This window comes from Coturnix japonica, chromosome 5 (genome assembly GCF_001577835.2).
Source record: "Coturnix japonica isolate 7356 chromosome 5, Coturnix japonica 2.1, whole genome shotgun sequence".
NCBI lineage: Eukaryota > Metazoa > Chordata > Aves > Galliformes > Phasianidae > Coturnix > Coturnix japonica.
The window spans coordinates 180,133-195,117 of NC_029520.1; the positions used below are offsets into that span (position 1 = coordinate 180,133).

The 14,985-nt window shown below is 65.8% G+C and overlaps 5 protein-coding genes across 15 annotated transcripts; 2 read left to right on the top strand and 3 right to left on the bottom strand.

Annotated features, from left to right (window-relative positions):
* Positions 1–61: 61 nt before the first annotated feature.
* Positions 62–3,337, top strand: RPS6KB2 (ribosomal protein S6 kinase B2). Of its 11 annotated transcripts, none has more exons than XM_015863300.2 (16): positions 62–280; positions 761–795; positions 888–1,008; positions 1,083–1,151; positions 1,236–1,383; positions 1,452–1,509; positions 1,625–1,725; positions 1,800–1,890; positions 1,967–2,057; positions 2,138–2,245; positions 2,335–2,397; positions 2,483–2,560; positions 2,642–2,749; positions 2,821–2,886; positions 3,013–3,140; positions 3,196–3,337. In XM_015863300.2, the coding sequence occupies exons 1-16, from the start codon at positions 209–211 to the stop codon at positions 3,320–3,322; spliced, it is 1,464 nt and encodes a 487-aa protein (XP_015718786.1). In that variant the 5' UTR covers positions 62–208; the 3' UTR covers positions 3,323–3,337. The 11 variants fall into 11 exon arrangements, with proteins under 11 accessions (XP_015718786.1, XP_015718788.1, XP_015718787.1 ...); XM_015863302.2 differs by having other exon boundaries at positions 2,645–2,749; XM_015863301.2 differs by having other exon boundaries at positions 2,486–2,560.
* A 76-nt stretch (positions 3,338–3,413) lies between these two features.
* PTPRCAP (protein tyrosine phosphatase receptor type C associated protein) lies at positions 3,414–4,691 on the bottom strand. Its single transcript, XM_015863314.2, has 2 exons — positions 4,342–4,691; positions 3,414–3,982 (listed from the first exon to the last, which is right to left on the bottom strand). Exons 1-2 carry the CDS (start codon positions 4,501–4,503, stop codon positions 3,446–3,448), a joined length of 699 nt encoding a protein of 232 aa, XP_015718800.1. The 5' UTR covers positions 4,504–4,691; the 3' UTR covers positions 3,414–3,445.
* An 82-nt stretch (positions 4,692–4,773) lies between these two features.
* On the bottom strand, positions 4,774–8,501 carry CORO1B (coronin 1B). Its single transcript, XM_032444914.1, is given in 11 exon segments — positions 4,774–5,410; positions 5,503–5,799; positions 6,372–6,429; positions 6,519–6,664; positions 6,730–6,834; positions 6,907–7,026; positions 7,176–7,307; positions 7,309–7,358; positions 7,435–7,564; positions 7,641–7,763; positions 8,286–8,501. Coding segments are annotated over 11 exon segments (1,488 nt in total). The 5' UTR covers positions 8,487–8,501; the 3' UTR covers positions 4,774–5,284.
* Positions 8,502–9,824: 1,323 nt separating this feature from the next.
* Positions 9,825–11,250, bottom strand: GPR152 (G protein-coupled receptor 152). The gene has a single exon (XM_032444887.1). It carries the CDS (start codon positions 11,229–11,231, stop codon positions 9,825–9,827), a length of 1,407 nt encoding a protein of 468 aa, XP_032300778.1. The 5' UTR covers positions 11,232–11,250.
* A 1,081-nt stretch (positions 11,251–12,331) lies between these two features.
* Positions 12,332–14,581, top strand: CABP4 (calcium binding protein 4). Its single transcript, XM_015863152.2, has 6 exons — positions 12,332–12,903; positions 13,399–13,429; positions 13,708–13,851; positions 13,942–14,051; positions 14,199–14,346; positions 14,431–14,581. The coding sequence occupies exons 1-6, from the start codon at positions 12,661–12,663 to the stop codon at positions 14,457–14,459; spliced, it is 705 nt and encodes a 234-aa protein (XP_015718638.1). The 5' UTR covers positions 12,332–12,660; the 3' UTR covers positions 14,460–14,581.
* Positions 14,582–14,985: the final 404 nt, after the last annotated feature.

Genomic DNA, 14,985 nt, shown 5'->3' on the forward strand with positions numbered 1-14,985 from the left:
ACACCCGACACTGGGGGCGGAGCTAAATATGGGGGCGGTACCGACTTTGGGGCGTGGTTTTGGGTGGGGGGCATGGTTATGGGTGGGGGTGGAGCCACGTGTTCGGACTGCAGGTCCCGGGGTGCTCCGCGGCGGGGATCCCTAGTCCCACCCGTGACGCGACGCGGCCGTGACCGGGCGGGGCTGGAGGGTTCGCTGCGGCGCCGCAATGGCGGGGGTGTTCGACATCGACCTGGAGACCGAGGAGGGAAGCGACGGGGAGGAGCCCGAGCTGGGCGCCGTGAGTCCGCAGGGGACGTGGGGACCGGGGAGCTGGGATCGCGAGTGGGGACAGGGGGCTGGGACGGGGTGGGAATGGGGACGGGGCACGGGGACAGCGTGGGAAGCGGGGGTGCAGACAGAGGTGACTGCGACCTGGTGGGGAGGGGGACAGCTGGGGGGTACAGATAGGAGAACCGGGACTGACTGGGGATGGGGGCACGGGAACGGGGAGAATTGGACCTGGTGGGGAGAGGGATGTGGGATACGGACAGGGTTGTTATGGGGCAAAGGTGAGTGGGGCTGGCAGGGTATGGGATGGGGGTTCAGGAGTGGTGAGGAGCTGTGGGACCTGGTGGGGATCTGAGGTAGTGATGAGCCAGTGTGAATGGGGACCTGGAACCTGGGCTACGGATGGGGGAGGGAATGGGAGGGGGTCAGGATTTGTCCCAAGGATGAGGGACAGGGCAAAAGCCACCACACTGATGCCGTGTCCCCACAGGAGATGGAGGTGGAGCCCCGGGGAAATGGCCTGGAGTGAGTGTAGGATGGCACGGGGGTGGCACTGAGGGGCTGAATCTGAGGGGGCTCCGTCCCTACTCACCACCCCCCTCACCGCCACCCCACAGGCCTGTGGGGCACTATGAGGAGATCGAGATCTCAGAGAGCAGCGTCAACAATGGCCCCGAGCACATTGGGCCCCACTGCTTCGAGCTGCTGCGCGTCCTGGGCAAGGGCGGCTACGGCAAGGTGGGGGGGCTTTGGGAAGGGGGGGCTGCTCACATGGTGGGGGTGTCGGGACGTTTAACCCCACTGCCTCGCAGGTCTTCCAGGTGCGCAAGGTGCAGGGAACCAACACAGGGAAGATCTTTGCCATGAAGGTGCTGAAGAAGGTAGAAAGGTGCCCATCGCGGTGGGACCCCAATATTGTTGTGTGATGCCCTCCTCTCACCATGTAACCCCACCCCCCACCCCAGGCCAAGATTGCCTGCAATGCCAAGGACACGGCGCACACGCGGGCTGAGAGGAACATCCTAGAGGCCATCAAGCACCCTTTCATCGTTGACCTCATCTACGCCTTCCAGACGGGCGGCAAGCTCTACCTCATCCTGGAGTGCCTCAGTGGTATGGGGGAATGGGGGGCCAGGCGTCAAGGGGGACACAGCTCATGGCCCCCCGGCTGTTTGTTGCAGGTGGGGAGCTCTTCATGCAGCTGGAGCGTGAGGGCATCTTCCTGGAGGACACCGCCTGGTAGGGGCGGCACACGTCCCCGGGTATCCCTGCGTGTCCCCATGTGTCCTCAGCCCTTGGAGGAGGGCACTGGGGGCCCCCTGACTGCTTCTCACCCCCCCCCCCCATGGCACAGCTTTTATCTCAGTGAGATCACGCTGGCGCTGGGCCACCTGCACTCCAACGGCATCATCTACCGCGACCTCAAGCCTGAAAACATCATGCTCAACAGCCAGGGTGGGTATGGCGCTGGGGAGGGGGCACCGTGTGGTGCCGTTCTGGGGGCTGAGCCCCTCTGGAATCCCCCCCAGGTCACATCAAGCTGACGGACTTCGGGCTGTGCAAGGAGTCCATCCACGATGGAGCAGTCACCCACACCTTCTGCGGCACCATCGAGTACATGTGAGCAGGGGAAGGGAGGGGTGCCGGGGGGGCCTGGGGGGCCACACACTCAGGGCATCCTTCCCATTGCCTGAAGGGCCCCAGAGATCCTGGTGCACAGCGGGCATAATCGTGCTGTGGACTGGTGGAGCCTGGGTGCCCTGATGTATGACATGCTCACCGGATCGGCAAGTTTGGGACGCTCAGGGAGTGGGGTGAACACGTGGGCGGTGCAGAGGGCTCATTGTGGCCAACCCCCACCTGGCAGCCCCCGTTCACGGCAGAGAACCGCAAGAAAACCATTGACAAGATCCTGAAGGGGAAGCTGGTGCTGCCACCCTACCTGACACCCGATGCACGTGACCTGCTCAAGAAGGTGCCTCCTCCATCCGCCCCCCCATCCCATCACTCCCTGTGTGTGTGTGCAGGGGGACAGCTGGGAGCCCTGTGTCCTTTCTCTCGCAGTTCCTCAAGCGAAACCCCAGCCAGCGTGTTGGTGGGGGGCCGGGGGATGCAGCCGATGTGCAGGTAGGGGTTGGGGAGGGGAATGAAGGTGTTCCTTCCACCCCCACCCCCTCTCCCAGCTCTCAATATAACATTAGTTCTCCTCCAGAAGCATCCCTTCTTCCGGCACATCAACTGGGAGGAGCTGCTGGCACGTCGCCTGGACCCTCCCTTCAAACCCTGCCTGGTACCGGGGAGGCTCTGGGGGGCAATGGGAGTGAAGGGGGGGTGATCGGAGGATGGCAGTCACATTCCTTCCCCCACGCAGCAGTCGGATGAGGACGTCAGCCAGTTCGATGCCCGCTTCACACGACAGACCCCCGTGGACAGCCCCGACGACGCTGTCATCAGTGAGAGCGCCAACCAGGCCTTCCTGGTACGGGGGGTGCACAGGGAGCGGGATCCTGCTGCCCCCCCACCCCGCCCTCTGCCATTCCCTTCCTCCAGGGCTTCACCTACGTGGCCCCCTCAGTGCTGGAGAGTATCAAGGAGGGCTTCTCCTTCCAGCCTAAGGTGCGCTCCCCCCGCCGCCTCAACAGCAGCCCCCACACCCCAGTCAGGTACCCGTGCCAGGTTGGGGAGGGCACTACGGGAAAGCCGCCCCCACCCCTTAACCCCCCCCATGTCTGTCCGCTGCAGCCCGGTGAAGTTCTCCACGTTCGAGCCCTTCAGGTCTGCGGAGCCCATGGAGCTGGGGCTGGGGGGCGGCACCCCGCCCGAGGGCACGGCCCCGCTGCCCATCGCCTCCGCCAAGAAGACGCGGGGGGGGGGAGGAGGGGGGAGAGGGGGGAGCCCCGACGCGGCTGGGGGGCGGGCGGCGGCGGAGGGGGAGGCCGCCCAGGTAGGGGTGGGGGGGGAGGGAGTCGGGGAAACGGTGCCTTGGGGCGGGGGGGGGCCGGTGCTGCGGGGCTGCGACCCGGCCCGGCTGCGTGTGCCCATTAAAGCATGAATCGGTGCGGATGCAGCGTGCTGGGCTTGGGGGGGTGGGGTGGGCTGAGGGGACGCTCCCCGACCTCCCCACTACGCCGTGTCAGCCCGGCGGAGCTCTGAGCGCTTTATTGGGGCGGTGCCGTCACAGCGCCGTGCTGTCCGACGGCCGCGCATCCCCCCACGCCGCCGTCCCCGCCAGGCTGAGCGCATCGCCGGGCAGTGCGTGGGGCTGCTCCGCCGGGCGCTGCTCCTCCTCCTCTTCCTCATCCTCTCCTTCCTCCTCCTCCTCCTCGTCCTTCTCCTCCTCCTTTGGGGCCGGTTTCTCTCCGTTCTCCTCCTCCTCCTCGCGCCGCTGCCGCACCGCGCCCCACGGCATCAGCTCCTCCGCTTCCGGGACTTCGTCCCCTTCCCCGCTGGGTTCGGCCGCGCTCTCCCGGCCCCGCAGCCGCCGCCATCGGCCCCGCAGCACGGCCAGGGCGCGGCGCCCCGCGGGCCGGGGGTGGTAGCGGCCGTCCGAAAGGCGGCAGAGGTGCCTCCAGGCCAGGGCCAGCCCCACGGCCAGGCACAGCAGCAGCCCCAGCAGGGCTCCCACCGCCCGGTCGCTGCGACTCGCTGCGGGCTCCCCAGCCGCCGCCAGACCCGCCAGCAGCAGCGTGGCCGCAGTGCGCCGGGCGGTGTCCTGGGGGGACGGGATGGATCCTCATAGCCCGCAGCACTCGGCCCCAAGGAGCCCCCAGACCCTGCCCCGGGGTGGAGGGGCTGCCCCGATGACCCGAGGTTTCCAACCCCGCCCCATCCTAAACGCAGCGCCCGGAGACGGAGAGCCGCGTGGGAACAAAGCGCAGCCCTGTGCTTCACTCCTCACCCCCAAATTATACCGGGATAACCGTGGCAGAGCGGATGCATGGGACCATGGGCACCCCAGAATCCTCTCTCGCTGGTTCATTCCCATTCTCTGGGATACTCCCATTCTCAGGGATGCCCCCGCCCTGCCCCGGGACCCCCTTCTCCCTCCCGCTCCGCTTTTGGGATGCTCACCATCACCGAGCGCTGCTGGAGCAGGTCCCGCTGCTGCAGTGTGAGCGGTGCAGAGGGGGCCCCAACACTTCCTGCCCCCCCGGCAGAGGATGTATCGATGCGGGGGGGGGGGGCTGGGGAGGAAAGAGGGTGACGGCGGCTGCACCTGCCACCCCCCTCCATGCTCAAAATGCACCCAGCAGATGAGAAACCCACAGCATCGCATCAGCCTGGGTGAAGAGTGGGAGGGAGCGTGGCCCTGGGAGCCCTGACCCCCTATTACTGCTGGGACAAGTTGTGCCGGAGCCCCCAGCTGTGGCTGCTGCCTCTTCCTGTCCCCTACATCCCCACCGCGGGCTGGGGACATGCACAGCCTCCAAGCCCCCCGCACACACCCCATGACCCCACGGCAAAGCCCCCCCATTGCCCTCGCCCCCAGCCTCACCGGGCACCTTTATTATAAAGAGCTTTATTTGGAGTGAAAATATAGATTTGAACCCTGCCCTGGAGGAAGGGCAAAGGGGAAGGGGGATCCCACGGCTGTGCCACACGGTAAAGGGAGATGACCCTACCCGACCCCGGGGGCACGAGGGTCTTTAGTGTTTGATCCCAAGGACCTCCCGAATAACCCTTGAGGGCCACTGCGGGGCGGCAGGGGGCAAAGTGGTCCACGATCCACAGGTGGGCAGCACCCAGTAAGGCAGTAGGAGTGAGGAGGGCGCTGCCGGGGGGAGGGGGACAGCTGGGTAGCTGGAACGAGGGGCACCAAGCGGGGATGCGGGGGGGGGAGGGGGATTGAGGACCCTGAGTGTCGGGGGGAGGGCGGCAGACGCGATCCCTGGGGGACAGAATAGAACCCCAGGGGAGGACAGGAGGAGGGTCAGCGGATGGAGGCGTGGTCCCCGGTCGCGAGGGGGGGGGGCAGCCCCCACGCAGTCAGTGTGTGGGGGGGGTCGATCCGCCCCTAGACATGTCCGTTCTCCAGGCGGCTGAGCTGCTCCTCCAGGCGGGCGATGCGCTGACCTTGCTCCGCCACCAGCGCCCGCAGCGCCGCCACCTCCTGCAGCACCTCGTCCAGCCGCCCACCCGCCTGCCGACCGGGCGGGACATAAGCGGCACCGCACGGCACCGCCCCCCCGGACAACACCACCCCTCCCCGCATCCCCCGCCCCCTGCACTCACCGCGGGGATGGCGGTCCCGGTGCCCAGAGCCGGCGGAGCGCTGAGACGGGAGCTGCCGGTGCTGCCTGTGCCGGCGGGGTTGGGGGTGCTGGACGCCGGTGAGGTGGCGGTGGAGCGGCCGTCGTGCAGCAGGGAGTGACGGTTCACCTTCAGCTCCCGCTGCTTGCTGGGGACGTAGGCCTGGCGCAGGGACACCAGCAGCGGCCCCGCCGTCTGCCCCGCCACCCACTCCTCTGCTTCCAGCGCTGCCTCCGGGCCGGCTGTGTCAGGGTACAGGTCGTCCTGGAAGAGGTCCGACTGCGCCCCACAAGTGGCGTCACCCAGGGGACCCCCGCACGGGGACCCGTCCTACCCAGGGACACCCCCCCCATCCAGCCCCTGTGCGGGGTCTTCCACCCAGGGACCTCCCCATCTGCTGTGACTGCATGGAGACCCCCCACCCAGCCTGAGCAGGGCTCCCCAACCGACCCCTGCCTTCCTTGCCCAGGGACCATCCCTGCAGTCTGCCATGAGACCCCTCCCGAGTTACCATGTCCTGCTCTGGAACCCCCACCCACTTGCTGTGGGTCCCCCACCCTGCCACAATGCAGGAATCCCCGCACAGAGACCCCCACCCACTTCCCCGAGGGATCCCCACTCAGTTTACTCTCCCCGGTTGTTATGCCCTGCCCTGGGACCCCGACCCAGTCCACCTAGAGACCCCTTCTCAATCACCACATACTGCCTAGGGACCCCCTCCCACCCACTAAAAGCTATCCAAGCCTTCCCGTACACACTTACCCAGGGGCTCCCACCTCTCACCCCTTGGGATCGCCATTCCCAGGGCCCCCCTCAACCCAACCTCCCCCCCCGAAAAGGTCCTCACTCACCTTTCGTGGCACCGTCATGATGATGGGCTCACATTTCCGCTCGTGAAGCTTGAAGAACCTGATGAGGCAGGGGGAAAGGGTCGCTATAGGGGGGAACATGGGGACGCTGGGGAGGCCATAGGAATCCCCCAGCACCCTCAGGCTCACCTGGCAATCTCACACTTGCTGACATCCAGCCCCCTCTTGGGCATGAAGCCCATGCCACGCTGCGGCTCTTTGCTGCTGAAGGTGTTGAGGTAGTGCACGTAGGGGGACTCATCTGTGATCTCAAAGTAGCGGATGCTCGAGTCGCCCTACAGGCAGCTGGTGAGCGTGGGGTGGGTGAGGAGGGGGTGCGGGAGGGGGGGTGGGGTCATACTTTGCCACAGACGTAGACCACATTGGTGTCGGGGTCGTAGAAGGGCAGCAGGGCCCCATTGCTAGAGTCCAGCTCCTGCAGACCCATGGGCTCCTCCAGGTTCTCCTGGGGAGCAGAGCGTCAGTCCCACACCGCACCCCCCATGCAGTCCCCTGAGGGTCCCCTGCAGCCCCTCACCGTGTCCCACAGCGCCAGCTGCCGCTCACTCATGCGGCTGAAGCCGGTGGTGAAGATCTTGCCATCAGCCAGGAAGATGGCGCGCATGGGGCGCGCACCCTCGTGCGCCCGCTCCTTCTCCTGCGGGGTGGAGGTACAGGATGAGGGCAGAGGTGTGAGACAGGTGGGGCACAGCACGGGGACAAGGGATTGTGAGCATCCAAGGGAGCACCTGGGGACAAGGGATGGGATGGGAAGCATGCTGGGGACATGGGGACTCTGCCACTCACCAGCAGCACAGTGCCGCGGCGGGGGTCGATGACGCGCACCTTCTTGTCCTTGCAGGTGGTGCACAGGAGGCTGCCATTGCGGTTCCAGCCCACGTTGTAGATGAGGTCGGTGTGCATGTCCTCCAGGCGCCAGCAGCATCTCCCCGGTCCCCACGTTCCAGATCAGCACCACGTTGTCACAACCTGCACGGTGCGGACGTGGCTCTACCACCCATGCCAACATCCCCCAGCACCCCGTGCCCCAGCACCATCCCCATACCTGCACTGAGCAGCACGTTGCGGGCCGTGGGGTGCCAGGAGATGATGCCCACGCGCTTTGAGTGCCCCTCCAGCACCACCACTGGCTCCGTGAGCGGCTGCACGAGACCCCCCTCGGGCACCTGCCACACCTGTGGGGAGGGAGCAGCGAGAAGGTGTCCTCTGTGCCATACCACCCCGGCGTCCCCTTTGCCATCCAGCCCTCACCATGACGGTGCAGTCCTCTGAGCCGCTGGCAATGACATGGTCGTTGTGCGGGCACCACTCGATGTCTAGCACAGGGCCTGTGTGCCCACACACAGTGGGGTACGACTTATCAATGCGGCCGGTCTGGAGATGTGGGGACAGCGTGAGGGGTGGCTGGTCCTTGTTCCATCTGAGCCCCACATCCCTATCTCAGTCAACCTCAATACAGCCACAGCCTCATCTTAGTGCAGCTCCATCTCCATATCAGCCCAGCCCCTTCCCATCCCCATCTCCATTCCATCCCTGTCCCCAACCCAAGCCATCCCCACCTCCATCCCAAGCCTTCCCCATCCTATTCTGTTCTTATCCCTATCCTATCTCATCCCCATCCCATCCCCATCCCCATCTCCATCCCATCTCCCACCCAAGTCATCCCCAGCCCTCATTCCCATCCCAAGCCTTCCTCATTCCCATCCCAAGCCATCCCCATCCAATCCCATCCCATCCCCATTCCCAAGCCATTTCCATTCCTGTCCCACCCCCGTTACATCCCTGTCACCATTCCTATCCCCAGCTCCAGCCCAAGCCACTCTCTTCCCCATTCCCATTCCTATCCCACCCCATCCAACCCATCCTCACCCTGATCCCGAACCATCCCCATCCCACCTTGTGCAGGGGCAGCACCAGGAAGGCTCCTCCACCGCTGGCCTCCACGATGATGGCCACGAAGGAGGGGTTGACGGCGCAGAAGGTGCTGTCCCAGGTGACCCGGGAGACGCGGATGTCATCGTAGCACTGGTCGGTCTTCACTGGCTGCCCAAAGACATGCCGGAATTTGCTCTGTCGCACCACCTTACGGAACGACATGGCTGGGGCGCACCCCGGCTCCGCGTCACCGGGGAGACCCCAATACAGCTCTCCAAAGGAGCAGCTCCAGGATGGGTGGCACTGAATGGGGGGCTCAGCCCCATCACCCGCCCTGGGTAAAGGGCGATGCTGCCCCTCCCTGCATGAGCAGGAAACCAGTGCTGGGCAAACAAACCCTGCCCTGCCTGGGTGTGGGGAGGGGGCAGGGATCTCTTCCATGGGGACAGGGGGGAATGGGGACGGAGACTGGGAAGTGTTCCTTGGGGACAGGACTGTTCTTCTAGGGTGGGGGTCACCCCTTTGGAGACAGAGAGGTGGAGCAGGATAGTCTCTATAGGGACAGCATCACTCCTCCCAGGAGAGGGATGGGGACAGGGAGCTTTCCTATGGGGCTGTTCATCTCTGGATGGGGAGGGGGACCAGGATGGAGATAGGGGCAGAAATGGCTACTCTGGGAACAAGGGGTGGCCATATAGGGATAGGGCTGTCCTTTGTGCATGAGGACAGGGATGGGGATAAGGGTCAGCTCAGAGAGACAGGGAGAGCCCCATTGGGGACAGGGCTGGGGAGAGGGATGTGCTGCCCGGGATGGGGACGGGGGTGTCCCAATGGGGAGCAGACGGGNTAGGGACAGCATCACTCCTCCCAGGAGAGGGATGGGGACAGGGAGCTTTCCTATGGGGCTGTTCATCTCTGGATGGGGAGGGGGACCAGGATGGACTCCGTGGGAATGGGGATGGAAACGGGGAGAGGGCCAGGCCCTATAGGGACAGCGCCGTGCTTTGCGGATGGGGACAGGGATGGCTGCCACGGGGATAGGAGAGAGACAGGGAGAGCCCCATTGGGGACAGGGCTGGGGAGAGGGATGTGCTGCCCGGGATGGGGACGGGGGTGTCCCAATGGGGAGCAGACGGGGCCGGTATCGCCCTGCCGTGATGGGGATGCGGACAGAGAGCGGCCCGGCGGGGACACGGACGGGAAAAGGGTCGGGGGGGGGGGGGGGGCGGCGCGGGGATGGGGTCAGCGCGGGGGAGCCCCGGGAGCCGCCCGCCCCGCACTCACCGGCGGCCGGGCCGGGCCAGTTCCGGTGCCGGTACCGGGGCCAGCGGGCAGGATGCGGGACGGAGCGGGGCTGAGCCGGGAGCGGGCGGGGGGACAGGAAGTGAGCGGGGCACCGCGCCTGCGCACTGCGGCACTGACACCTCGGGGGCGAGTGGGAGTGGGCGGGGCCACGGGAAGTGGGTGTGGCCAAGGTGGGGGAGTGGGCGGGGCGGGGTCGGTGAGGGCGGGGCCAGTGGGCGGGGCCAGAGCGGGTGGGGGCGGGGGCACGGGGCGCGGTCACAGCAGCTCGGGGCCGCGCGTGGCGTCCAGTGTGCCGGCGGCGTCGGGCGGCCCCGGTGTGTCTGTGTGCCCCGGTGTGTCCGTGTGTCCCGGTGTGTCCGTGTGTCCCTGTCTGTCCGTGTGTCCCGGTGTGTCCGTGTGTCCCTGTCTGTCCGTGTGCCCCGGTGTGTCCGTGTGTCCCGGTGTGTCCGTGTGCCCCGGTGTGTCCGTGTGCCCCGGTCTGTCCGTGTATCCCTGTCTGTCCGTGTGTCCCGGTGTGTCCGTGTGTCCCGGTGTGTCCGTGTGTCCCGGTGTGTCCGTGTGCCCCTGCACCGCCGCGGTCATTGGGGTGCCGTCCCGTGCTCTGTCCCGGTGTGCCCGGCAGCACGGCCACATGGCGCTGGCAGCTCTGGCTGCGCGGTGCCCCATGCTGGTGCCCAGCAGCAGGTAGAGGTAGGGGTTGATGCAGCTGCCGGCGTGGAAGGCCAGTCCCAGCGCGTACAGCCAGCGGGCTCCGTGCTGTGGGAAGGCCCGGCCGAGCAGCCGCACCAGCTGGAAGGGCAGGTTGACCGCCAGGTACGCGCCCAGCGTGGCCGCCACCAGCCGCCGGAACCCCGCGGGCGGCCCCCCGCCCCCCAGCCGCCTCCGCCGCGCCGCCGCCACCGCCGCGGGCACGGCGTGGCACAGCAGCAGCACGGCGGCGGGCAGCAGCAGCCCCTCCACGGCCGCCTCCATCCAGCCCACGGCGCTCTCCCACGCCCCGCGCTCCCTGCGGCACACCACCAGCCCCGGGAGCACCGGCCACGCCTGCGCCAGCGCCGCGTTGGGAGCGCTGCACGCCGCCGCCGCCAGCCAGGCCGCCCCGCACAGCCCCGACGGCCACCGGGCCGGGCGCCGGCAGCGGTACCACAGCGGAGCCAGCAGCATCGCGCAGCGGTCCAGGCTGACGGCGGCCAGGAGCAGCAGCCCGGCGTAGTACGCCAGGTCCAGCAGGAAGCGGTGCAGGCGGCACGGCGCGGTGCCCAGAGGCCAGCGGTGCCCGTGAGCCGCCGTCCACACCTGCAGCGTGCCGTTGGCCAGCAGGAGGAAGTCGGCGGCCGCCACGTTGAAGATGAAGGCGGCCAGACCGCGGCAGCGCAGCCGCCGACCCGTCAGCCAAAGCACCGCCGCGTTGGCCGGCAGCCCCAGCAGCACGAACAGCAGCAGCAGCTGCGCGTCCCAGCGCAGGGACGGGGTCGGCTGTGGGGCGGGAGAGGGTGGGTACGGGGATGGGGATGATGACGGGTATAGGAACCAGGATGGAGGGAGCGAGGCGGCGTCTTCCATCTCCGCCGTCGGAGCGCACAGGGCGGCGGCTCTGGGACACCTGTCGGCACAGCACCGTCGTGTCGTGTCCCGTCCCACGTCTCTCCCGTTACACCCCATCCCCCCACTCCGTCACTACCAGTCTCACCACATCCCCCTTTGGCACTGCCCAGCCCTTTGGATGTCCCCGTTGTGCCCATCCCGTTGCTCCTCGTCCCGTTGCATCCCTCCCATAGCTCACTTCTTTGGATCCCTCCCATAACTTCCCATTCCTTCGGATGCCCCGGTTGTGCCCGTCCCGTAACTCCCCATCCCATTACATCTCCCTTGTTGTTCCCCATCACGCTGCATTCTCCCTCATAGCTCCCCATCCCACAGCTCCCCTTCCCTCCAGATCTCCCCACTACGCGCATCTCCTCAGCCCCCATCTCATTTTATCCTCTTTGCTCTATTTATTCCTTTGGATACAACTCCCCATCCCATTATCTCTGCCACGTTGCTTTCCATCTCATAGCTCCCCATCCCGTTGCATCCCCAACATTGCTCCCCATTATTTGAATTCCAACCATAGCTCCCCCGTCCCCTTGCAGCCCTCCATGGTTCCCCACCCCATAGTTCCCATCCCTTTGGAGCCCTCCCCATTGCTCCCCATCCCACTGTCCCACTCTCCCCCTCCATCCCCCATGGCCCCCCTCTTGCCTCTCTCTTTCCCCACTCTGCCCCACAGCATAACCCTCCCTGCCCCATAGTTCAGGCCAATAGATAACGTATGACCTACTGTAACAGCAGTGTGGGTGCAGGCTTGCACTGGGGTGCTCCTGGGCAGCCCTATATGTGGGGATGGGTGGGAGGGCTCCTCTGTGGCAGTGACACCTCGATCTATTTTCCGGGTGGCGGGGGGTATGACAACAGGAAGCTGCTGCCAGGCAGGGTGGAAGTGGCTCCGTTATCTCTGGTAGGGATGGTTGCCCATCCCCCCAGCACAATTCCCCCTCCCTGGGTGCTGGTACTATAGGACGGCCTCTGTGGGCTCCCAGCACCGGGGCTGGGTGTCTCTGGGTAGATGGACCCTCCTGGGGTGGCCGTGTTGGGGACATGGGCACGGGGTTCCCACGATGGCATCTCCTTGCCAGGCTTCTGCCTGCATCTGCTGAGCTGGGGCGATGCTATCGCGGGGACACGAGGACGAGGGGGGGTGGGACGTGCTGTGCTGCCCACTGTCACGCTGTCTGTGCTGCAGCCAGGAGGTGCTTGGGGGGGTCGGATGTGGGGATGCAGGAACGTGGGCACAGGAGAATGGTTACCAACAGGTGTCTGGGATGGAGCCTCGAGGTGCTGGAGTCGCCTTGGTGTGAGTGTGGGGAGGTGGGCAGCCCATGTGTGAAGGCGCAGTGGGTGGCTGGTTTCCTGCCACGGTAATCACTGCTAATTGGCTTTGCCCTCCCCTGGGGGGTGGGGGGGGGGCAGGTAAGAGGATTTCCTGGCCTCCTTCTTAAGAGCTGGTTGACCCCCAGCCCTGCTCCTGCTACCACCACCAACTCCCGGCCCCATGCCACGCTCTCGGGGGGAGAAGGGGGCCCCCAGGAACACCGAAGCCTCTGGCAAAGGGAAGCGGGGGGAGGTGGGCGAGAGTCCCCCTAAAGCCCCCGAGGTGGGCGGCCCCCCCGGCAGCCCCGACGCCGAATTCCGGCACGGAGGCCATGGGAGGAAGAACAGCAAGAAAGGGGCCGGGGACCCCCAGGCTGCCAGCACCAAGGCGTACTCACCGTTCCTCAACACGGTGTTTGGCAAGGTGGGGGCATGGGCAGCGGGTGGAGGGGGTGTGGGAAAGCTGGGGATGGGGCTGGGTTCAACGGGGACAGAGGGCACGCGGTGCCAAGTGGGCAACGCTGGGCAGAGCAGGGATGTCTAGGGGCTCATTCCCCCCCAGTGTGGGACTGAGGAGGGCACCACGGGTTGGGGGTCACTGGGAGGGGGGAGCGGTGGAGCTTGGGGGTCTCCAGCTGTCACTCCAGGAAACACCTCCAGCAATGAGCCGTGGGGCAGAACCCTGTGAGGGGCTGCAGGTCCCGGGCTGGGGGTCATTGGAGTTGTGCAGGGAGAGGGGCTGGTGGGGTAGGTGGGCAGGGGGGCCAGGCAGGGCTTTGTCTTCAATCCCTCTAATCCCTCCTGTGGGAGTTAATTTTGTCCCTCACTTAACAGAGGTGACACTGTGGTTTGCTTGGGGGTGTGGGGGGCTGAGCCTGGTCTGATTCTACCCCCATCACCTCTCTGTGCCCTGTCCCAGGAGCGGGAGCTGTCGCCGGAGGAGCTGGACGGTGAGCAGTGGGGTCAGGAGGTGGGGAAGACGTAGCTGTGTGGTGCCATGGGGTGAATGCCATGGAAGGGGCTGCTCTAGAGCGGGATGCCATGGGCCATGGGCCATGGGATGGGGACGTGCCATAGAGGGACCTTTCATGGGATGTGGTGCCAAGTGGTGTGATGCCATGGTGCCACAAGAGGTGGTGCCATATGGGGATCTGCTATGGGAAGGAGTCCCATGGGTGCCACAGTCCCACTCCTGATGGGTCCCTGTGCCCACCTATGCATGGATCAGAGCTGCTGGATGCCTTCAAGGAGTTTGACACCGACCAGGATGGCTTCATCAGCTACAAGGACTTGGGTGCCTGCATGCGCACGCTGGGATACATGCCCACCGAGATGGAGCTCATCGAGATCTCCCAGCACATCAAGATGAGGAGTGAGTGCAGGGGTGGCCCCTGCAGGGCTGGGGCAGTGGGCACAGGGACGTGGGGATGGAGCACTGAGGCTGTTCCTCCCCCTGGTACAGTGGGTGGCCGTGTGGACTTCGAGGACTTTGTGCAGATGATGGGGCCAAAGCTGCGGGAGGAGACGGCTCATATGGTGGGCGTCAGGGAGCTGAAGATTGCCTTCCGTGAGGTACGGCTGTGGGGCCTGCGGGGACACAGGGACTCCATAGGCATGGAGACGCTGTGGGCACAGAGACAGGGACCATGAGTCCAGGGAAAGCAGGGGGTGAGGGCTGAGGGGAGGTGGGGAAGGGGCACGACATGTGGTGTGCTGCAGTTCGATGTGAATGGGGACGGGGAGATCAGCAGCGCAGAGATGCGTCAGGCCATCGCGGCGCTGCTGGGAGAGCAGCTGAAGGCACAGGAGGTCGATGAGATCCTGCAGGACGTGGACCTCAATGGGGACGGCCGCGTAGACTTTGATGGTGAGGTCCTGCCCTATTTCCCCTCATCCCCATCGGGCACAGCGTGGGGCGATGTGTCTTGACACGTGCTGCATCACCCCACAGAGTTCGTCATGATGCTGTCCTCCCGGTAACGAAGCTGTGAGGCAGGAGAGGTCCCAGGGCTGCCTCCTCTCCCCAGCCCTGCTCCAGCCATCAGCAGGGCTCACAGCAAATGGTGGGGGGCCCCCAATAAAGCTGCTTGCTCAGACCTTCAGGATGGTGGTGGTCCTTGGGTGGGATGTGGGGTGGGGGAGGCAGTTGCTGCTATAAGGGGGCCCAGGGGACTGTCACCCTGAAAGGGGACAAGGAGAACCCCAGTGCACTTGGTATGGCCCTGCGGGGGAGGAAAGAGGAGACGGTGGCTGTGGCCGGTGAAGAGGAGGAAGAAAAAGAGGGGACCTTCCACACAGCGGCACTTTCATCTAGAAACTAGCGGGTAGCTCAGCCAAGAGACAACTGCCCTCTCCATCTGATGGCCTGGAGTTCAAGTCCCTGCTCATTGGCTGCCATTCTTTTGGGGCTGGAGGGGTCCCATCCCACTGTTGGCAGAACCAAAGGGCACAGTGCCCGCCCTCCCACAGCCCACAGGGGATCCCTCCCAAAGCAGCATGTGCACAC